The following is a 21,879-nucleotide window of genomic DNA, read 5'->3' as shown; positions in this document are numbered from 1 at the left end:
CCATCTGCTTTTTCTTAAACAAGGGGCACCTGAGAATGATCATTGGCAGGGGCCCGCGGGAAGTCTCCAAGGTGAAAGAGAAAAGAGAAAAAAGACTCAGAAAACAAAGACAATGCATGAAAGAAGAAAACGGGCCAGGCGCGGTGGCTCAAGCCTGTAATCCCAGCACTTTGGGAGGCCGAGACGAGCGGATCACGAGGTCAGGAGATCGAGACCATCCGGCTAACACGGTGAAACCCCGTCTCTACTAAAAAAATACAAAACAACTAGCCGAGCGCGGTGGCGGGCACCTGTAGTCCCAGCTACTCGGGAGGCTGAGGCAGGAGAATGGCGTGAACCCGGGAGGCGGAGCCTGCAGTGAGCCGAGATCGCGCCACTGCACTCCAGCCTGGGTGACAGTGAGACTCCGTCTCAAAAAAAAAAAAAAAAAAGAAACAGAGCACCCAGGTTATAAGAGCTCTTGGGACAGAAAAATATGATAGCTCAAATTTAAAAATTAAATTCTACAAAAATTGGTGTGCGCCAGGCGTGGTGGTCCCAGGAGGCTGAGGCAGGAGGGATCGTTTGAGCCCCAGTCGTTTGAGTTGGAGGTTGCAGTGAGCAGTGATTGCACCCCTGAACTCTAGGCCCAGCAACAGAGGGAGAACCTGTCTCAAAAAAAAAAAAAAAAAAATTGAAATGTTAGAAGATACCATTAAGAAAATATTAAGAAAATCTCCCAGAAAGAAAAAACTGCAAGACATACAAAATACAAAAGAAGGCCAGGCATGGTGGCTCATGCCTGTAATCCCAGCACTTTGGGAGGCCGAGGTGGGTGGATCACAAGGTCAGGAGATCGAGACCATCCTGGCTAACATGGTGAAACCCCATCTCTGTTAAAAAAAAAAAAAAATTAGCCAGGCGTGGTGGCGGGCGCCTGTAGTCCCAGCTACTTGGGAGGGTGAGGCAGGAGAATGGCATGAACCTGGGAGGCAGAGCTTGCAGTAAGCCGAGATCTCGCCACTGCACTCCAGCCTGGGTGACAGAGCGAGACTCTGTCTCAAAAAATAAATAAATAAATAAAATAAATAAAAAATAAATAAATAATTCAATAATCAGACCAGGTGCAGTGGCTCACACCTGTAATTCCAACACTTTGGGAGGCTGAAGTGGGCAGATCAGTTGTGGCCAGGAGTTTGAGACCAGCCTGGCCAACATGGCAAAACCTCATCTCTACTAAAAATACAAAAATTAGCCAACCACGGTGGCACGCGCCTGAAATCCCAGGTACTTGGGAGACTGAGGAACGAGAATCACTTGAACCCAAGAGGCGGAGGTTGCAATGAGCCGAGAGCATGCCACTGCACTCCAGCCTGGACAAGAGAGCAAGACTCTGTCTCAAAAAAAAAAAAAAAAAAAAAAAGAAAATTCAATGATTAGCCTAGGAGACCCAGGATACCTAACTAATAGGAATACTAGAGAGAAGAGCAAAAATACTGGGAAGGAAATTTAAAAATAAAACTAATATAAAAAATTTCAGTCTGAAAGACTTGAGTTTCCAGTTTGCTACAGTCTATACGGCACCCAAGACAGTAAATGCAAAAAGACCCCGTAACAAAACACATCAACATGAAATTTCAGAACAGTGATGAAGAATAAGAATAACTGCAGCCAGGCGGAGTGGCTCATGCCTGGAGTCTCAGCACTGTGGGAGACCGAGGTGGGTGAATCACCTGAGGCCAGAAGTTCAAAACCAGCCTGGCCAACATGGTAAAACCCCATCTTTACTAAAAATACAAAAGTTAGTCAGGTGTGATGGTATAAGACTATAATCCCAGCTACTTGGGAGGCTGAGACATGAGAATCGTTTGAACCCGGGAGGCGGAGGTTGCAGTGAGCTGAGAACTCGCCACTGCAATCCAGTCTGGACAACAGAGTGTGACTCCATCTCAAAAAATAATAATAATAAAAAAAGAAGAAGAGAAGGGAAAAGAAAGAAGGCTGGGCGTGGTGGCTCACACCTGTAATTCCAGCACTTTGGGAGGCCAAGGCAGGTGGATCACTTGAGGTCAGGAGTTTGAGACCAGCCTGGTCAACATGGTGAAACCCCATCTCCGTTAAAAAAAAAAACAAAATTAGCTGGGCGTGGTGGTACATGCCTGTAATCCCAGCTACTTGCTACTTGGGAGGCTGAGGCAAGAGAATCGCTTGAACCCAGGAGGCAAAGGTTGCAATGAACTGAGATCGTGCCACTGCACTCCAGGTTGGGCTACAGAGTGAGACTCCATCTCAAAAAAAAAAAAAAAAAAGAAAGGGAAAGAAAGGGGGTGGCGGGAGGTTCATACACAAAGATCAGGACTCAAAATGGCATCATATTCCTGAAAAGTAACAGTGGAATATGGAAGGTGATGTTGCAATTCTTTCAGAATCCTAGAGGTAAAGCCGGATGCAGTGACTCACACCTGTAATCCCAGCTACTCAGGAGGCTGAGGCAGGAGAATCGCTTGAACCCGGGAGGCGGAGTTTGCAGTGAGCCGAGATTACGCCATTGCACTCCAGCCTGGGTGACAGAGCAAGACTTCATTAAAAAAGAAAAAAAAAATTTCTAGAGGGAAAGGGAAAGTATTTCCCAAATAGCACTCAAGTGTGAAGGTAGAACAAAAGCATTTTTCAGGCATACTAGGCCCCAAAAACGTTGCCTTCCTTGTACCCTTTCACAGAAAGTCACCGCAGGATGTGCTCTACAGAAAGGAGGCAGTAAAACAGGAAACGGGAAGACAAGGGAATCAGACACACAGGAGAGAGGTAAAGGGAGTTTGAAGAACAATGGCTCTACAGCATACCCAAGAACCGGGCCAACCAGACTAGAGAAGGAAGATGGAAAATTCCAGGCAGGAAATCTCCAAGAAAACAAACCAGCTCATCCAATAGATATGACAAATGAAAAAAATGTATCAAGGGACCAGAAGGCTGGCTAGGTGAGGTAACTCACACCTATAATCTCAGCACTTAGGATAGTCCAGGCAAGAGGATTATTTGAGCTCAGGAGTTCAAGACCAACCTGGGCAACATGGCGAGAGACCCCATCTCTACAAAAAATGTAACAGTTAGCCAGGTGTGGTGGAATGCACCTATAGTCCTAGCTACTCAGGAGGCATTGAAGTGGGAGGCTCATTTGAGCCCAGGAGGTTGAGGCTGCAGTGAGTCACGAGAATGCCATGGCACTCCAGCCTGGGCAACAGAGCGAGACCCAGTCTCTTAAAAAAAAGAGAGAGAGAAACTGGAAGCCAAATATTCTAAGGAATTCCAAATGAAAAAAAAAAAAAGACAGTAACTCCAGAAAATAAAGAAATGAATTTTCAGCCAGGCATGGTGGCTCATATCTGTAATCTCAGCATTTTGGGAGCCCAAGGTGGGTGGACCATCTGAGGCCACAAGTTTGAGACCAGCCTGGCCAACATGGTTAAACCCCATCTCTACTAAAAATACAAAATTTAGCCGGGAGTGGTGGCAGGCACCTGTAATCTCGGCTACTTGGGAAACTGAGGCAGGAGAATCGCTTGAACACGGGAGGTAGAGGTTGCAGCGGGCTGAGATTGCACCACTGTACTCCAGTCTGGCAGACGGAGCGAGACACTGTCCCCAAAAAAATAAAATAAAAACAAAAAAAATAAAAACAAACCTCACAACCACCAAATGAATTCATTCACTCTAATGAACCCATTTTATAGATGAAAAAATTGAGGTTTAGAACGTCATCACATGCTCTTTAACTGGGGGAACAACACCCACACCTCAGCTTGGAGGCCATCCTTCCTCTAGATGGAGCAATGTTCTATCTGGCGACTGCAAGGAGCTTCCCGGGACCCGCAAAAGGCTCAGCAATGTGTCAAATGGTTGGTGAGGATGTGGGAAGTCAAGGTTTCCCCCTAGGCTGAGGGTCTACCACTTTCCTTATCGCCTGAAAAAACCTCACTGCAATGCTGAGTACACTGGTGGCCTGGGAGAAGTGACAAGGAACTTGAGTGGCTCCCACCTAGTGGCCTAGACTTCCTCCCAAGGCACATGCCAGGCCTCTGCGGGCAGCAGATGTGGTAAGGACCCTGGCCCTGACTGACCACTGACCAGGGCTCCCAGCAGGCCCTGGGGAGGCCCGATACCTGTGCTGAGAACAGCTCCAGCCCGTCCCCTAAAAAGCTGGGCTGGGATGCGTGAAAAGCCAGTGCAAGGGTCTGGTTGGAGGACAAGGCTACAGTACATGACAGGATAGGAGGAGTCGGGCCAGACCACAGACTGGTTCATGACGGGGAGCCAAGAGCAGCCCCCGCCAGCCACATCCAAAACAAGAATACCCAATCCCCAGCCTCTCCTCAAATCTGCCCCTCCCCATCCCTCCACAAGCAGCTGGGACCCAAGCCATTGAGTTCCCCTTCCTCCTTCCCTCCTCTCCCCATCCGTCTTACTTGCCCCACCTCCAAAGGGCACAGAACCCTGGTCACCAACACCTCCTAATTATCTCCTGCTTCTCTCCTCGGCTACCAGACTGTCTCTGGCTAGCAACCCAGCCTCATTTCTTTTGTTTTGAGACAGGGTCTCACTCTGTCGCCCAGGCTGGAGTGCTTTGGTGCAATCACAACTCACCGCAGCCTCAGTCTCTGGGGCTCAAGCAATCCTCCCGTCTCAGACTCCCAAGTAGCTGGGACTTACAGGCATTTGCCACCATGCCTGACTAATTTTTTAAACATTTTGTAAAGACAAGGTTTTGCGATGTTGCCCAGACTTCTTTCCTACTCCTGGCCTCAAGCAATCCAGCCGCCTAGGCCTCCCAAAGTGGTGGGATTACAGCCATGAGCCACCATGCCCAGCCCCTAGTGTTGTTTTTAAATGCTTATTTTGAAATCATTTCCAATTCAGAAAAGTTTGAAATAGTACAACGAGGCCGGGCGCGGTGGCTCAAGCCTGTAATCCCAGCACTTTGGGAGGCTGAGAGGGGCGGATCACAAGATCAGGAGATCGAGACCATCCTGGCTAACACGGTGAAACCCCCTCTCTACTAAAAAACACACATAAAAAAAACTAGCCGGGCGAGTCCCAGCTACTCGGCAGGCTGAGGCAGTAGAATGGCGTAAACCCGGGAGGCGGAGCTTGCAGTGAGCTGAGATCCGGCCACTGCACCCCAGCCTGGGCAACAGAGTGAGACTCTGTCTCAAAAAAAAAAAAAAAAAAGAAAAAGAAATAGTACAATGAATTGCCCTATGACCTTCACCAGATCCAACAACTGGCTGCTGTCTCACTGTCTTATTTTTTCATTTTCTTTGAGATGGAGTCTCATCCTGTCTCCCAGGCTAGAGTGCAGTGGAACGATCTCGGCTCACTGCAGCCTCCTGGGTTCAAGCAATACTCCTGCCTCAGCCTCCCAAGTAGCTGGGATTACAGGTGCCCTCCACCACACCCAGCTAATTTTTGTATTTTTAGTAGAGATGGGGTTTCGCCACTTTGGCCAGGCTGGTCTTGAACTCCTGACCTCAGGTGACCCACCCACTTCAGCCTCCCAAAGTGCTGGGATTACAGGCATGAACCCCACGCCCCGCCTCACTGTCTTTTTTGATGTTAATACTTGATGTACCATTGTCTCCCATATATATATTTTTTCTTTTCCTGAACCATTCCGAGGACAAGTTATAGACTCTACGTCCCTTGCCTGTAAATATTTCAGTATTCTTATTTCCTAAGAACAAGGACATTCTCTTACACAACCACACACAGTTATCCACTTCATAAAACCTAACAGTAATCTGATACTATCTGCTAATCTACAGTCCATATTCCAGTTTTCTCAATTGTCCCAGTGATGTTCTTTGGAGCAATTTCTTCCCTGATCCCAAGATCCAATCGAGAGCCACACATTGCCTTTACCAGTAGCACCACTGACATTTTTTTAAGAGTCCAGACCAGTTCTGTGAAACGTCCCTCAATTTCAATTACTCCTTCCACTTAAACCCTCCACTGCTTCCTCATTCCTCAGTTTAAAATTCCAAGACCTCATGACTGGCCTTCAGGGACCCGAAGGATCCCACCTCCCCCACATTCCCTCCCACCAGCTACAGCCATTCTGCCAGCTCAGATATGCCGGGTTCTGATTTTTGTGTTCTGTCCACCTTCATCACACTTTTCTGCCCTTTGCATGCAGGAAAAAAGGTCACCCCTCCAGATCAGTTGGGTGGGGGTGGGCTGCACTAATACAGCCCCTCACCTCTCGGACCAGACCAGACCAGACCTTTACCATTTTGTTTTCTGCATGGTCTGTGTTCCTTTTTTATTTATTTTTATTTATTTATTTATTTATTTATTTTTTGAGATGGAATCTCTGTCTCCCAGACTGGAGTATAGTGGTGTGATCTTGGCTCACTGCAACCTTCGCCTCCCGGGTTCAAGCGATTATCCTGCTTCAGCCTCCCCGAATCGCTGGGATTACAGGCACCCGCCACCACACCCAGCCAATTTTTTTGGTAGTTTCAGTAGAGACGGGGTTTCGCCATGTTGGTCAGGCTGGTCTCAAACTCCTGACCTCAGGTGATCAGCCTGCCTCAGCCTCCCAAAGTGCTGGGATCACAGGAGTGAGCCACTGAGCCCGGCCTGCATAAGACTCCACAGTGTAGCGTTACATTTTTAAACATCAGATTACAAAACAATATGAGAATCCTTTCTCCAGTTGGTTGTCCAGGGAAAATTGGCAACTTTCACTGTTGGGAAACTTTCACTTAAAAATAAGTTGAAGTGGCCGGGGGCGGTGGCTCAAGCCTGTAATCCCAGCACTTTGGGAGGCCGAGACGGGAGGATCACAAGGTCAGGAGATCGAGACCATCCTGGCTAACACGGTGAAACCCCGTCTCTACTAAAAAAAATACAAAAAACTAGCCGGGCGAGGTGGCGGGCACCTGTAGTCCCAGCTACTCGGGAGGCTGAGGCAGGAGAATGGCGTAAACCCAGGAGGCGGAGCTTGCAGTGAGCTGAGATCCGGCCACTGCAGTCCAGCCTGGGCCACAGAGCGAGACTCCGTCTCAAAAAAAAAAAAAATAAATAAGTTGAAGTTGGCCGGGCGCGGTGGCTCAAGCCTGTAATCCCAGCACTTTGGGAGGCCGAGGCGGGTGGATCACGAGGTCAGGTGATCGAGACTATCCTGGCTAACATGGTGAAACCCCGTCTCTACTAAAAATACAAAAAAACTAGCCGGGTGTGGTGGCGGGCGCCTGTAGTCTCAGCTACTTGGGAGGCTGAGGCGGGAGAATGGCGTGAACCCGGGAGGCGGAGCTTGCAGTGAGCCGAGATCACGCCACTGCACTCCAGCCTGGGAGCCCAGCGAGACTCCGTCTCAAAAAAAAAAAAATAAAATAAAATAAGTTGAAGTTAAACTGGGCATGGTGGCTCACTCACGCCTGTAATGCCAGCACTTTGGGAGGCCTGGGCGGGTGGATCACCTGAGGTCAGGAGTTTGAGACCAGCCTGGCCCAGATGGAGAAACCGCATCTCTACTAAAAATACAAAAAAAGTTGGCTGGGCATGGTGGCGGGTGCCTGTAATCCCAGCTACTTGGGGAGGCTGAAGCAGAAGAATCGCTTGAACCCAGGAGGTGGAGGTTGTGGTAAGCCTAGATCGCGCCACTGCACTCCAGCCTGGGCGACAGAGTGAGACTCCCTCTCAGAAAAAAAAAAATCATTTGCTTAACCAAGCACAGTGGCGTTGGACTATAGTCCCCGCTACTCGGAGGCTGAGACAGGAGGATCTCTAGAGCCCAGGAGTTTGAGACCAGCTGGATAACATAGGGAGACCCTGTCTCTACAGAAAATTTTATTTTATTTTTTTTTGAGACGGAGTCTCGCTCTGTCGCCCAGGCTGGAGTGCAGTGGCCGGATCTCAGCTCACTGCAAGCTCTGCCTCCCGGGTTTATGCCATTCTCCTGCCTCAGCCTCCCGAGTAGCTGGGACTACAGGCGCCCGCCACCTCGCCCGGCTAGTTTTTTGTATTTTTAGTAGAGACGGGGTTTCACCATGTTAGCCAGGATGGTCTCGATCTCCTGACCTTGTGATCCGCCCGTCTCAGCCTCCCAAAGTGCTGGGATTACAGGCTTGAGCCACCGTGCCCGGCCAGAAAATTTTAAAATTAGGCCAGGCACCGTGGCTCATGCCTGTAATCCCAGCACTTTGGGAGGCCAAGGCAGGCAGATCACTTGAGGCCAGGAGTTTGAGACCAGCCTGGCCAACAGTGAAACCCTGTCTCTACTGAAAACAAAAAAAAATTAGCTGGGTGTCGCAGCACACACCTGTAATCCCAGCTACTCAGGAGGCTGAGGAGGGAGAATCACTTGAACCCAGGAGGGCAGAGGTTGCAATGAACCAAGACTGCACCACTGCACTCCAACCTGGCGCTGGACTTTAGTACCAGCTACTCGGGAGGCTGAGGCAGGAGAATCTCTTGAGCCCAGGAGTTCGAGACCCACCAGACAACACAGCAAGACCCTGTCTCTACAGAAAATTTTAAAATTAGCCAGGCATGGTGGTACATACCCTAGTCCTAGCTACTCAAGAGGCCAAGGCAGGAGGAGCCCAGGAGTTTGAGGCTGCAATGAGTTATAATTGCACCACTGCACTCCATCCTGGGTGACAGAGTAAAACCCTGTCTCTAAAAATAAAAAATTGGCTGGGCGCGGTGGCTCAAGCCTGTAATCCCAGCACTTTGGGAGGCCGAGACGGGCGGATCAGGAGGTCAGGAGATCGAGACCATCCTGGCTAACCTGGTGAAACCCCGTCTCTACTAAAAAATACAAAAAACTAGCTGGGCGAGGTGGCGGGCGCCTGTAGTCCCAGCTACTCGGGAGGCTGAGGCAGGAGAATGGCGTGAACCCGGGAGGCGGAGCTTGCAGTGAGCCGAGATCCGGCCACTGCACTCCAGCCTGGGCGACAGAGCGAGACTCCGTCTCAAAATAAATAAATAAATAAATAAATAAATAAATAAATAAATAAATAAATAATTTTAAAAGTAACAAAATCAGCTGGGTGCAGTGGTGCACCCCTGAAATCCCAGCACTTTGGTAGGCCAAGGCAGGGAGGCCAGGAGTTTGAGGCTGCAATGAGCTATAATTGCACCACTGCACTCCAGCCTGGGTGACAGAGTAAAACTCTGTCTCTTAAAAATAAAAAAAAAAATTTTAAGTAACAAAATCAGCTGGGTGCAGTGGTACACACCTGAAATCCCAGCACTTTGGGAGGCCAAGGCAGGAGGATTACTTGAGCTCAGGAGTTCAACACTAACGTGGGCAACACAGCAAGACCCTACCTCTACTAAAAAATACAAAAAGTTAGCAGGGCGTGGTAGCACGTGCCTGTAGCTCTAGCTACTCAGGAGGCTGAGGTAGGAGGATGGACTGAGCCTGGGAGGTGGAGGTTGCAGTGAGCTGAGATCACGCTATTGCATTCCAGCCTGGGTAACAGACAAAGACCTTATCTCAAAAAAAAAAAAAAATTTCCTTCTGGTATTTGTGTGTTCACTCCAACTCCCCTGAATAACGTGAGCTCCAATGAGGGCAGAGACTTCTGTCTGTTGGGTTCACTGCCGCATTCCTGGGACCCGAGCGGTGCCTGGCACGCAGGAAGCACTTGGAAATTATTTGCTGAGTAAATGAGCAAGTGAGAAAAGAAGGAAAGCACCGGTGTTGGGAGCTGAAGAACCAAGAGAGAGAGCCTCCTCCCCACCAAGTGGCCCTTCCAGATTCCAGAACTCTCCCAGGGCCTCCCTTGTCGCCTCTAACCAGAGAAGGAAGCCCCTTGCAAATCGTCCTTATCTCTCCATCACTCTGCCAGCGGTCTTCACTGATGAATCTTTCCAAATCAATCCCAGTAGGCTGACAGACTGGATTCCAGAGATGGATCTGATCAGACCCTGGAGAAGGTCCATGGCCCCCTGTTGACGGCTGGCCAGGCCAGAGTGCAGGGCCTCCCCACCCAGATCCCTGAGTCCCACCCTCTATTCATGGACCCTCCCAGGGCCAGCCTAGGGTGCGGAGGCAGGGAGAATAAACATCCAAGTACAAAATCCTACTAATAACTCTTTAATTGCAGCCTGTGAGGACAACCGAGTCCAGGCCTCCCAAGCCCAGAGCACAGAGCCAAGCCCCAGGTGCTTGTCAGTTACATGCCCATCTCCCCGATCAGGCTATGACTATTTTGTTCACAATGTAGCAAGGCTCAAGATAATAGGAAACTTAAAAAACCACCCTTTCCTGATCCCAAACCCCATTCATTCTTAAAATCACCTCCTCTTCTGCAGAGGAAGAGGCCAAACCCCTCCATCTTGACCCATAAGGCAGAAACCAGCTCTTCCAGAGGACCCACCCCAGCAGATGGCTGTCAATGCTAGCTTGGATGGGATTCCTCCCAGGGGATCTTTCTCCGAGGGCCCCTCCAGCTCTGAGCTCTCTCCAGGGAACCTCCCTCGGCCTAGGAGGGGCTTTATAAACCCTGGCAGCGCTCATCCACGTCCCCAGAGCCCAACGGTAATGTGCCTCTCCCTAGCTGTGTGACCCCAAGCAAGTGGCTCAACCACTCAGGACTTCCCGGTACAAAAATAAACAAATAAAGATGGGACTGATAAAGCTGGCAAGACCTAAGGTGCCGACAGTCAAGGAAGAGAGGGAGGTGCGTCAGAAGGGAAAATTTAGCACCTGCACCCCACAAAGAAAACCCGGGAGGGGGAGGGTGTGCTGGGTTGAGGAATGTGTAATCCGGCCCAGCCCCAAGCAGAGAGTGAATGGGAGCTGCTCCCACCTCGTGGCTAATGGGATTAGCACGGGCTTGGCTCTGGGCGTTGGCCTGGGGTCCGAGGTCTCCGTGCGGCCACTCGAAGTTGGGGAGGGGGGCAGCCAGAAGCCGTACCGGCCCCCACCTTTCCCTCCCGGGTGAGCACGGGGTTCAGGGGGCGGCAGCAGTCCTCCTGCTGTTTCCTCCCCGACCTCAGCCTCGGCGTGTAGAAGTCAGGCAGCTCCCAGTGAGCGCAGAAGGTGCAGAAGGTGCGCAGAGGCAGAGCTCCGAGGCTACCTCCCGCTGGGCTTCCGAGGCTTGGCCTTCCCTCCACCTCAGCCTCACCATCCAGCAAATGGGCACTAGGCCGTCTGACTGCTGCGTCAGATTAGGCGCGGCCCTGGCACGGTGCACTCATGCATGAGTAGTAGCTGTTTTCACCGCTTCGCATTAGGGCACTTTGCCTTGCCAGGCCGGAGCCAGATCGCAGGCGGGGAGTGCGCGACGCCCCTTCCCAGCCTCGAAAAAGCCAAGCGCAGGCCCAGCCAGTCAGAGAGACACGGGCACCGACTGCCAGGCTTGGGGGGGCCCCCCTGCCACCACTCCGGGCTGGACCAAATGACCCAAAAAGCACATGCACACACACATCACAGTGGACTTGTGGGGAGCGCAGAAGGGGACAGTTCAGATGGCCTCTGTACCCCAGGGCTGCCCCCCAATTTCTTACTCGGGGGTCCCCCGCGCCCCTCCCTCGCCACAACACACCACTCGGGAACAACCCCTTGCCCGGGTCGCAGACCCCGGGCGGAATGCGCCCCCAGCTCCGGAGGGGCACAAGCAGGTCCGAGGGCCAAGACCCGGTTCTGGCCCGGCTGGCGGGGATCTCCGAGCTCCCGGCCCCGGGGCGCCCGCCCCTCCCCCGCCCGGCGCCTCACAAAGGCCCTTTGTCCCGCCGAGCCCCCGGGACTCCAGTTCCTGAAAAGTTCCAGGAGAAAAATCAAAGAGAGAGGCAAAATCGGCGAGCTCCGCCGAGCGGGCGGGGCAAGGCCGAGGCAGTAGCTCTGGGCCGGGGGTGTCTCCTGCAAGACCCCAAAGAAGAGGGGGGCATCGGGGGCTACTCTGGAAATCGCAAAAATCCGAAACTGCAATTCGAAGAGAAGGTGGATTTTTTTTTAAGTCGAGACTTGGGACACCAAGCGCAAAAGCCAGGACAGCCCAAGAAGGAGGAACCGGGTGTCCTGGGGCGGCGGCCGGGCTGGTCTGGAGGTCCCCGAGCTCCTTCCCGCCTCGCTGGCTGCAGCGGCCGCGGACTGACCGGAGCGATAATCTCCCGCCCCGGCGAAGCGCCTGCCCGGACACCGTCCCCACCGTGCCTGGGCAGCCCCTCTTGGGAAATGGCGGAGGCCACGGGACCTTCTCGGCCACCTCCTCCCGCAGCAGGGTTTTCCCCTCCGCTGCCTGGGCCCTGCCCGACCCGCTCTCTTCTTTCCCTCTAGGTTCGGGACGGTGGTGGCCCCATTTCGGCGTCCCTGCCGCGCCTCCGCACTCTTTAGCGCCGGAGAACACGGGGTCCCCGAGGGCCCGGGTAGCCGCCCTCCTAACGGGGTGCTGGTTCCCAAGGCCGCCGTTCTCCCCGGGAAGAAAGGGGCATCCCGCCCGCCCCGAGGCCAGGGTCCCAGGGCTGGGGTCACCGTACTCCCGCATCCCCCGGCGCTAGGTAACTGCCAGGGACCCGGCTCGGCGCGGGTGGTGGAGCTGGGAACAGAACCCAGGAGGGCCCACGGGCGCCAAAAGGGGCGTTTGCCAAGAAAAAGAATCGAGCTCGGGGAGCGGGTGTCTCGCGGGGTGCGGGGGCTGGTTTGTTCTTTTCTCGCCCAGATTTTTAAAACTCCAGCCCAGGCTTGTGCCGCCGGGGCCCCCGGGGATTGGAATCGCCCCCGGTGGCTCGGGCTACGGTACCCGCTTTCGGCTCACTAGGGCCGGACACGGTGAGGAAAAGGCAACCGAGCCTTTTCCACCGCCGGGGCCGCCGGACTGGCCTCGGCTCCGGGGCCAGGAGTTTCCCCGCCCTGGGGGCTGAGTCCGCCCGCACCCTCGTGGCCGGCCGAAGGAGAGTCGCCGAGCCCCGGCCGCGAGTGCACAGGAGGACCCCGCCGAGTGGATCTCCCAGGGAAGACAGGAGGGGATGGGCAGGGCGTGGGGCACTTACCCGGGTGCGGATGGAGATTCAGGCCAGCCATGTACTTCCCAGGCGGCAGCGGGCCGGGCAAGCCCGAGGCGGGCAAGCGTCCGGCAGTGGCCGCGCCCACGCGGTGGCTGTCCATGGCCAAGCCAGACAGCAGCGGCGGCGGGGGACCGTGCACGGACCGCTGGGGCCCGAAGTCTCGGCCATCCATCCTCCGCGGGAGTGCCGCGGCCAGCCCCCCACCCGGCCCGCAGGCTTAGCTCAGTGGGACCTAAAAGTCCGGCCTCGGCGTAGTCCCAGAGTCCTCGGGCGGCGGGGGCTCCGCGGCGTGCATGGCGGCGGCCAGCGGGGCTTGCGCTCGGCGGCGGGCCCGCGGCCCGGGGCGCACAGGCGGCCGGCGGTGGGGCCCCTCCGGGCGGCCAGGCGGAGCTGCGCGAGGCGGCGCACACGGCGTCTTGGCGGGGAGGAGACGGGCCGCGGAAGAAATATAAAGGGGGAAAGGAAAAAGGGAAAAAAAAATAAAGTAATAAGTTTCAGAAAGTCGCGTCGCCCTTCAGGATCGGGGGGTGCCGACCAAGTGGCCAGAAATTAAATCAGGAGTAGCCCCTTTTCAGTGAAAAGTAAAATCCATACTCCTTCCGCCGGCGGCTTCAGGCTCCCGGGACCTGGCTCGGAAAAGTGACCGGCGGCGGTGGCGCGCTGCGCCCCAGCCCCGACTCTGCCTCGGCGGCTGCCGGGTCCTCCCGAAACCGGGCAGGGCTCCTCGGCTGCGCCCGGACAGCGTAAATACAAACCTCTTAAGTGTATTTTATTCCTGGGCGTCAAATGCTCCGGGGTTTAAAACCGTGAAGCCTTGCCACAAGAGGTCCGAAGTGTCTCCCAAAACACTCTGGCACTATCTGATCCGCAAAGTTTAATATTTAACCTTTTGGAGACCTCGCCTCCCTTTTCCGAGTTTGGTTTTTCCTGAGCTCGCCTTGAACCGCCGACGGAATGGTGTTTTTCTGGGGGTGGGAGGAGGGAGGATCCAAAGCGGGTTTATTATTTTTAAAGAGGCTCGTGGTCCCCCCCCTTTCTCCCCCCGGGGGCACTACGAGTCCCAGAGCTCGAGGACCCGAGACGTGGCATTCTCGCCTAAGGACTGGAAAGAATCCTACAAAACAAGCTTTGGTTTCATTTTCCAACGCCCTGGCCTGAGATCCTGCAGCCCGAGGACGTGGCCTGGCGTGGGGGATTTGGGGGATGTCAAGAGGAGAAGGAAAGGGATCAAGGATCTCGCTTCTACTCCTAGCTTCCCCCACACACACCCACCCCCCAAAATAACCTACAAAGAAAACCTTTGCAGCGCGGGCCGGCCAAGGGGCGCCTCCCCCACCGTTGGGTAAATCCCCCTGTAGTTCCAGTTTAAAGCTGTTTGTTTAAAAGATTTGTCGTTTGCGGATTCTCTTGGGGATCGGAGGGGGTCTTGGAGCCCACCCTTCCCTCGATCTGTCTGTCTGCAGCAGCTCACATTCCTGATTCTAGGAGGCCTGGGCGCTCTTAGAGCCGCCGATCACGCCAAAGCCACCGGCTCCCGGGTGCCCGCCCGGCGCCCTGCACTCCGCGCCCAGCCCCCCGAGCAGGAGACCCCCTCGGCTGCAAAACCCCTGGCCAAACCCGCCGGCCTTCCTCTCCAGCCTCCCTCCCCAACTTTGCTAAGGGTGCCTATTTTAACTCGGTTTTGGTTACAAACACCCCCTCCCTCCCTCCCTCGCTCTCTCCCATCAGGCTCTGGTTACCAGATCCGCGTTTACTTTGGAAAAATCTAAGATCGCCACATCCGAGGATACATGTCTTAAGGAGGCGATGAGCTTCCCGTGATTTTTTTTTTTTTTTTTTTGGTAAGAGATTCTTTGGGTAGCTTTTTAAAAGCCAGTGCCTCGCAGTATGACCAGGCGCCCCAGTTCGGGGAAGTCGGGGTGAAGCCCCCAGGAACACCCTCGCACTGGCAAACAAGCTGCATCGGCCATCTGCGGGCTCCGCTGCGTTCTCCCTACTTTTCTCCCCCTCTTAAATGGAGTTAAAATGGCTGAATTCCGGCTTTTAATTAAAAACAGCCTATAATCGAAAACGTCTCGGCGTCCCAGGCTCCCCCGCCGCCTGCTGGGAACCAAGAGAGGAACCGCCGCCCCTCGGCCGGGCCAGGCGGGCCGGAGCGGGGCTGGGGGCTCCCGTGGGCGCCCGGGGCGCAGCAGCCCACCCCCACCCCTCCCAGGGCGCCCCCTCCCAGCCGGTCCTGGTCCCCGATTCTGTAATCGGGAGCCAGACAGTAGCGGGGATCCCCCCCGCGCACCCCGAGGGGCAGGCGTGGTTGGGGGTCGAGCTGGAGAAGTTTGAAGGCCATCGCGCCCGGCCGGGGGCCGGCAGGCTGACCGGCGGCGTACCTGGCGCGGCTGGGTTCACGGCTCCGGGCTCCGGCGACAACGAATCCGGTGGCGGCCCCGGCTCCCGGCGCAGCTAGGCGCCCGTGCTGCCTGCCATCCCGCGGCCGCCGCTCCCCTCCGCCACCCGCAGCCGCCTCACACTTTTTGCCCGCCTTTCCTTTTTTTGGTAGAAAACCGCTCCCCGGGCCGAGCGCTCGGCGCGCCAACTCCTCCGCCCTCCCGCGGCCCGGCTCCCGCAGCCCCCGGAAAAGCCAGCTTTCCTCCCGCCGAGCTCCCCGCTTTTTAATAAAATCCAGGTAGCGCCGGTTTAAAGAATCCCAAATCTCCATATACAGCCCGGGATTGGAAAAGGTACATTACACAACCCCCCTTTCAAGTTCCTCTCGCTGGATCTAAAAAAAAAAAAAAAAAAAAAAAAAAAAAAAAAAGGCAGCGGGGGGGAGGTTGGAGGGGGTTGGGGGAGGGGAGCACTCTCCGGCAAAGAAACACGCATTGTTCCCGGGCGCCCGCCCCCCCTAGCCCGGCCCCCGGCCGCCGCGCATTGGCCGCGCGCGCCGCCAATCACGCGCATGTAAACACCTTGGCCCACAGCCATTCCTATAAAACCAATTACGGACCTAGGGGCTCCAGCAGTTTCCAGGCTCCCCTCGGCGGGGCTGAATGATCAAAACTGGTGGTGAGAATTTTTCCGGGCCGTTTCTAGGCAGCCCTCCCCCTCCACCAGCTCGGACCCCCCCCCCTCCTTTCTCCTTCTCCTCCCTTTTCCTTCCCCCCTCCCCCAGCGTCTGGGCTGAGTGATCAAAATAGAGGAAGATGGTTGTCGCCGCAATCCAGGGCTTTGCAAGGCGCGGTTTAATGGGCCGCCTGTCAGCTTCCTGCTCGCAGGAGGAGGTGACAAGCCAAGCGAGCCGGGGAGGGCCTGGGGCCCGGCGGGCTGCACCCCGCGCCCTGGGCCCCGGCCCCCGACCTCCCCTGGGGTGCGCTTCTAGTACGCGCGGTGGAGACGCCGAAACAGACAAGGGCTGCTTTTTCCCTTGTTTTTTTTTCTTCCTTTTAAAACAAAGCAGCGATTCATTCCCTCTCCCCCAGCAGCGCGGTCGGGTGGGATGGGCAGGCGAGAAGGCCGTTTTCCTAGCACTGGCCTGCGGGTCCCTCCCTGAAACGCGGTGTCAGATGGTTACTGATTAATATTTTGGAGAGGCCGCGGCGGCGGGCAGCGGGTGAGTCTCTAATCTTCTAAAAGGGGTTCCTATAGAAACGCGGATCGGGGCGCGCCCCCCGCTCGGCCCAGGCCGGGGCTGCGGCGCTTCGCACAGCGCGCCCCTCCCCAAAGTCCCTCTTCGCGTGGGCGCTCCCCTCTCCTTCCCCCCACCACAAAAAAATCAGAGCAGAAAAAAGGATTAGATCGGCTGAGCGCGAACTGAATCCCTCTCGATTCTGACATTTCAGCCTATTAGCATTTCTCCACGGAGCCTTCTGAAACCTATTAAAGTGTAATATTAAAAACCTCTTGGCTGGGGGCCTCTCTCGCCTTCCATCCGCCGCGCCCCCTCCAGGGAGGGCGAGACCGGGAAAAAAAAAAATCTGTTGAGCTCAGAGGAAGTAGCCGCCAAGCCCAAAAAGTGCTTGGCTGGCCACGGCGGCCGTAGGGGGAAGGGAGCCCCAATCCCCCAGACTTTGTACTTTTATTTTGCTCTTTCAGCAAAATCCTTTCTGAGTTGAGTAGCCGTGAGCTGCCCGCGGCCGACCTACCTGACCGGGGGCGCAGGGAGTGCGGACCACGCCAGCAGAACTGTCCTGGGGGCCCCCGCACCCTCTTTGCAGCCCTGCAGGCCCCCGAGCCCGGCTAGGCATTACGTACCCTGGAAAGGAAGCTTGGAGGGGCAGAAATCCTTCCAATCCTGCCTCGAAGAGCAACTGCGGTGATAAGATTTTAATTAAAACAAGAGGAGCCCGCTCTTTCGCCCCGCGCTGCGGACTCAGCGTTTTCCCATTGCCCGTTCTGTTTTTTTAAATCAATTTTTAAGGCAACTTTTCGGGAGGGGGGGAAATGAGCGCGTTAGTGCCCATTCGTTCTATTTTCTTTTCTCCACTTTTAGAAAAAAAAAAAGGTGGGGGGAGGCTTCGAGAACGAACTGGGGGGTGTCTAATTTAATTCCAGGATAAATTTGAGGAAAAAAGTTCAGCCTCTTGAGGGCAGTTTCAAGTTGCCCTTCCTGGAGCTTCCTGCGTTGGTTTCTAGGCTGCCCTCTTTTGGAAGCTGTAGCTCCGCTGGGGAGGAGGGAGGAGTGAAAAGGAAAGAAAGGAACGAAAATAGCCGGAGCCGAGGGGAACAAGCCACGGTGTCCGCGTTTGGAGCTGGCCGTGCGGGTCTCAGTGGCGGCCTCGGCATTCGGGGCGGTGAGAGGCGCCCGGTGCATCCCCGGGACGGCCAGGAGCAAAGACGGAGAGGAGAGGGGGGTTAGAGAAAGGAGGTATTGTGTCTGTGTGCCTTAGGGGAGGAGGGGACTGCAGGAATCGAATAAACGCAGTTGAGCTGCGCGGGGCTGCTGGAAGCCCAGGCGGGGGAAGGGGGCCATGTGTGGGGGCGCAGAGCGCCCTTGAGTCTTACGCAGAGGTCTTGTGTGTTCCTAGTTAAGCCCTCCCACGCCCGAGGCCCCATCGCTTCCTCTCCACTCTCTTTGCCCACCAATATTCCAAGCCCAGACCCTAATTCTCCACCGCATTACCCCGCCCTGGATTTGGGGAATGTTTTTCTTTATTTTAATATAGCTCAAGGAAAAAATATGTATATCTTGAGAGAGTTGGGGTGGGGAAAACAAAGGCTTGCGGAGTAGGAAAAAACAAAGGCCCATTTTTATAAATGTTTAATGTTTTCACCCCCTGGATGCTCCGAGACGCCGTAATTGTGACGGCGGGGTACGTGTGCCATAAATCATTTAGTTGCTAATAAAAATTCTGCCTGTTTGCCCTGGATTTGCCAATGGCGTTTGCATTTTTCAAGTGTGCGCCTCGACAGCGTGACGAACCCAGCCGGTATTTCATTAGGGCCGTGGTGCCTGGGCTTTGTGCGCCCAGCCCCCTCGCGCGGGCCCCTTCCATACCCGCCCCCGGCACCCATTCCACATTTGCGCGGCCCTGCAGCCACCGGAGCCCGGCCAGGGCGCAGGGCCTGGGGACGCAGTGGTGGTGGGGGCGGCCAGGATGCATCCTGCCCACGCTGGTTTTCCAGGGATGCCGCGTGCGTGGGGGCGCGGGCGGGCTACGCGGAGAGGCCGCCTGCCCAGGCCAATCTATACGCGCCCTGATCTCCGCCTGCTCCCCAGCCCCGCGCCCTGGTGTCCCCGCAGTCGCTGAGTAAACAGCGACTGGGAGCCATCTTGGGGCGGAGGACGGATCCCAAGCGAAGTAGTGGGTGCAGCCCAGGTGCCTCCATTCGTAAAGGGGAGCCTCTAGGACATCCCTAACAAGGGTTCAGGGTTCAGGGAAACGCCCTCCCCAGTATGGTGGGCCACATTTAAATGTAAAAACCAGGCCTGGGTGCCACGGCCATAGGGCACAGGCCATAGGCCACCAGGTCCAGCCGCCATCTTACGCGCCCCACCCCCATTCCGTCCCTTCCCCTTCCCCCTCCCCGCCCCCTCACACTTTTGTTTACCCAGCGGGATAGGTGGCCAAAAACCCTGTGGACGCAATTGGGGTGGGGGTGTGTGTGTGTGTGGGTGTGGGTGTGTGTTTTACTGACTGGGTGGAAAATCGACTCGGGGGAGCGGGGTGGGTCTTCCTTGTAGCCCCAAACCACCGCAGTTGCGGGAGAATCTGCCCTGGCTAGCCGAGGCCCGGCCCACCATGCTTCTCCACAGCCAGTCTGGGCCACCGGAGCCGAGGCCTTTCCTGTGTTCCTAGGCTACCGGCTCCGGCCTCTGCTCCCTGGACGCGTCCCGACTGACAAAATCTCCCTCTTTGTTTTAAAACCAAAGGACAGGCCAACCTTGAGCCCGGCCGTCACCCCTGTCGCGCTTTTGTTGGCGCAGGCTCAGCCCCGACTGGTGCAGCTCCCGCGATCAGACGGCCTCCCTCAATTCGGCGTTGAACCCGGTTCTTCCCAAATTCTGGTGTTGCTGGCCGCTTGGACACGTTCTCCCCTTATCCTTCCCCCACCGGGGGAAGAAAAAGCCAGCATCCTTTCCTTGGCGCGGCCACCCGAGCCACTTCACCCATCTCCCCAACCGCCTTTCCAGGCAGGGACCGAAGCCCCCCACTCTCCGCTGGCATCTCGGTGAAGGACACCCCCTGAGGGATTGCCGGCTTCTACTGCCTGCTCAGAGGCCATGTGGCTGGGTGTCTTAAGCTCCGGTTTCCGCAGGTCCCGTGTCTGGCGGGCGCGGCTAAAACCCGGAGAGGCTGTGCCCGGGAAAGCCACGTTCGCTGTCCCCTCGCTGCGACAGACCCAGCCGCGATACAGCGCCAAGATACAGCGCCAAGTCGCGGCCGGGCCAACCCAGCCGGGAGCTGCCCGAACCTGCCTGGAAGACCAGGGACGCGGCGCCATCGCCCCACACCCCACCGAGACCAGGGCGCAAGGCGGGCAGAATTGGGACTGAAGCGCCAGGCCCAGCCCCGATGGATTCCAGCTCCTCTCGGCCCCGCCTCCGGCCCTGGCCTCTTCCTCCAGCCGGGGTCGGGTCCTCCACTCCACTGTTTGGCTGGGAAAGGACGGAGACGCGCTCGGTGCGCAGGGGGCCGGCTGCGGCCATAAATCTCCGGGCGGGCCCTCCTTCCCGTCGCTCACGCGGGGGTGCTCCAGACTGGTCTCGCATCCCGGGCCACGCCGCACGCCCTGCTCACCCCATCACGGCCTGGGGACCCCAAGACTGCGCAGGGAACCACGCCAAGAGCTTCTCCGTTCACCAAAGAGAGGGAACAGCCTCGTCCCTCGGTGCCAGCACCATCCATCCCTGAGGGCGCTGGACCCTGAGGTGGCCCGAGCTTCACAGGATCACCGCCTTGGGGTAGGGGCGCCCGGGCCTGGCATTCCTCTTAGAAAGGCTCGGTGAGACTGGGATGGGCGTGCAGCTGTCCACTCGAGCCCAACTCCGGTGCCACCTGCACTACGGAGGGGCGACGCCAGGGTCAGGGTCGAAGCGGCTTCTCAGAATTTAGCTTGCCACTTCTCCGCGGACCCTGCCTTCATCCCGTGTCTCCTCAGAGCCCTCTGCGGGCGCATGATGAGCCTTTTTTTTTTTTTTTTTTTTTTTTTGGCATAGGAGGACCAAGGCGCTGGGGGGTGACTGTGGGCACCATGCGCGGAGGCGGGGGCTCATCTGGTTCCCACCGTCGGTGCCGCCGGATGCCCCAGGTTTTTCTCAACCGGGGTCCCGGCTTGGAGCCCTCGTTGGCTGCGTGCTTTGGCACAACCATGGGGAAAGCGGTAATTGGTCTCGCCCTTGTGGCTGCCTGGTAGAAGCGGCGGTTTTGACACACGGAACAGTCGTGGGGAGCAGATCCAGAGAGGGTGCATTTGCAATAATAACGCTTAATTTATCTCTGCCAGAGGGGCGGGAACAGGCCTTCGCGCTGGTGTCTTACATCAGCCAAGCAAACCATGCACGCGATCGGAGCCAACCACCTCCAGCGGGGTTTTGCTCCGGACTTAAGGTGCGCGGAAACCGAAGCATTCAGCCCTTCCTGGGTGCTTCCCGAAAACCTCACCATGCCAGTAACACGACTGCGAACGGCGGGTGGCACATGCCGGGGGCTTGGGATGGGAGGGTTTGGAAATCTCGCTCCAAGGACGCCCTCATCCAAGGAGCTTCGGCTCCTTCCTAGAATTTCTAGAAGCACTTTTGGAGGGACCGAGGGCTTCCGGCCGGGCCCAGAGGAATTTGAGCGCTTGCCAGGGCAGGCGGGAGCGCAGCCTGGGAGTGGAGAGGCTGCTGGGCCACATTCCGGCCGAGCTTCCCCCGCTAGGCCCCAGCCCCGCCGCGGCGCCCTAGGAAGCACCTCTGAAAACAAAGCGCTGTGGTTTCAGCCCAAGGTTAAAGTCCACCGCGAGCGTGTTTTTTCCCCCCTCCGGAATCTAAGAGCGATAGCATTTCTCCAAATAAGCCGCCAATAAATCAGCTCCCGGGGGCGCCTGCTGAAGAGCTCTGGTGACCTTGGGGAATGGTTTTTCTGCCTGACCCGTCCGAGCACAGGCTTGGGGGAGGGGGGCGCAGTGTCAGCCCTACCCTCTCCAGAGAGACGCAGAAGAGGGAATGGCCAAGGGCATTCGTGGGTGATTACAGCAGTACGTGTGTACCCAGAGGGGATGGGAGAGACTTGGAATGGGGGAAAGGAACAACTGTGGTTATCCGGGGGCCTGTAGTTACACGATCAGGAGGCGTTTGTGATTGCGAGGAGTGCTGCTTGCTGTCGGTTCAACAATTGCACGGAGCGCCTGCGGTGTCCGCACAGTTCTAGGCATGGGGAAAGCGCCACTGGGGACAGACACAGCCGC

General features: G+C 56.1%; 2 protein-coding genes and 1 pseudogene across 2 annotated transcripts; all 3 read right to left on the bottom strand.

Annotated features, from left to right (window-relative positions):
- Positions 1–12,264: 12,264 nt before the first annotated feature.
- LOC112634520 lies at positions 12,265–13,340 on the bottom strand (annotated as a pseudogene).
- On the bottom strand, positions 13,219–17,663 carry LOC112634980. The gene is made up of 2 exons (XM_025402861.1): positions 15,381–17,663; positions 13,219–13,411 (listed from the first exon to the last, which is right to left on the bottom strand). The coding sequence occupies exons 1-2, from the start codon at positions 15,707–15,709 to the stop codon at positions 13,219–13,221; spliced, it is 522 nt and encodes a 173-aa protein (XP_025258646.1). The 5' UTR covers positions 15,710–17,663.
- A 1,795-nt stretch (positions 17,664–19,458) lies between these two features.
- Positions 19,459–21,502, bottom strand: LOC112635190. The gene is given in 2 exon segments (XM_025403162.1): positions 19,459–19,863; positions 19,865–21,502. Coding segments are annotated over 2 exon segments (741 nt in total). The 5' UTR covers positions 20,201–21,502.
- Between the last annotated feature and the right edge of the window lie 377 nt (positions 21,503–21,879).

This window comes from Theropithecus gelada, chromosome 11, assembly GCF_003255815.1.
Source record: "Theropithecus gelada isolate Dixy chromosome 11, Tgel_1.0, whole genome shotgun sequence".
NCBI lineage: Eukaryota > Metazoa > Chordata > Mammalia > Primates > Cercopithecidae > Theropithecus > Theropithecus gelada.
This window is presented reverse-complemented; position numbering and strand designations above follow the sequence as displayed.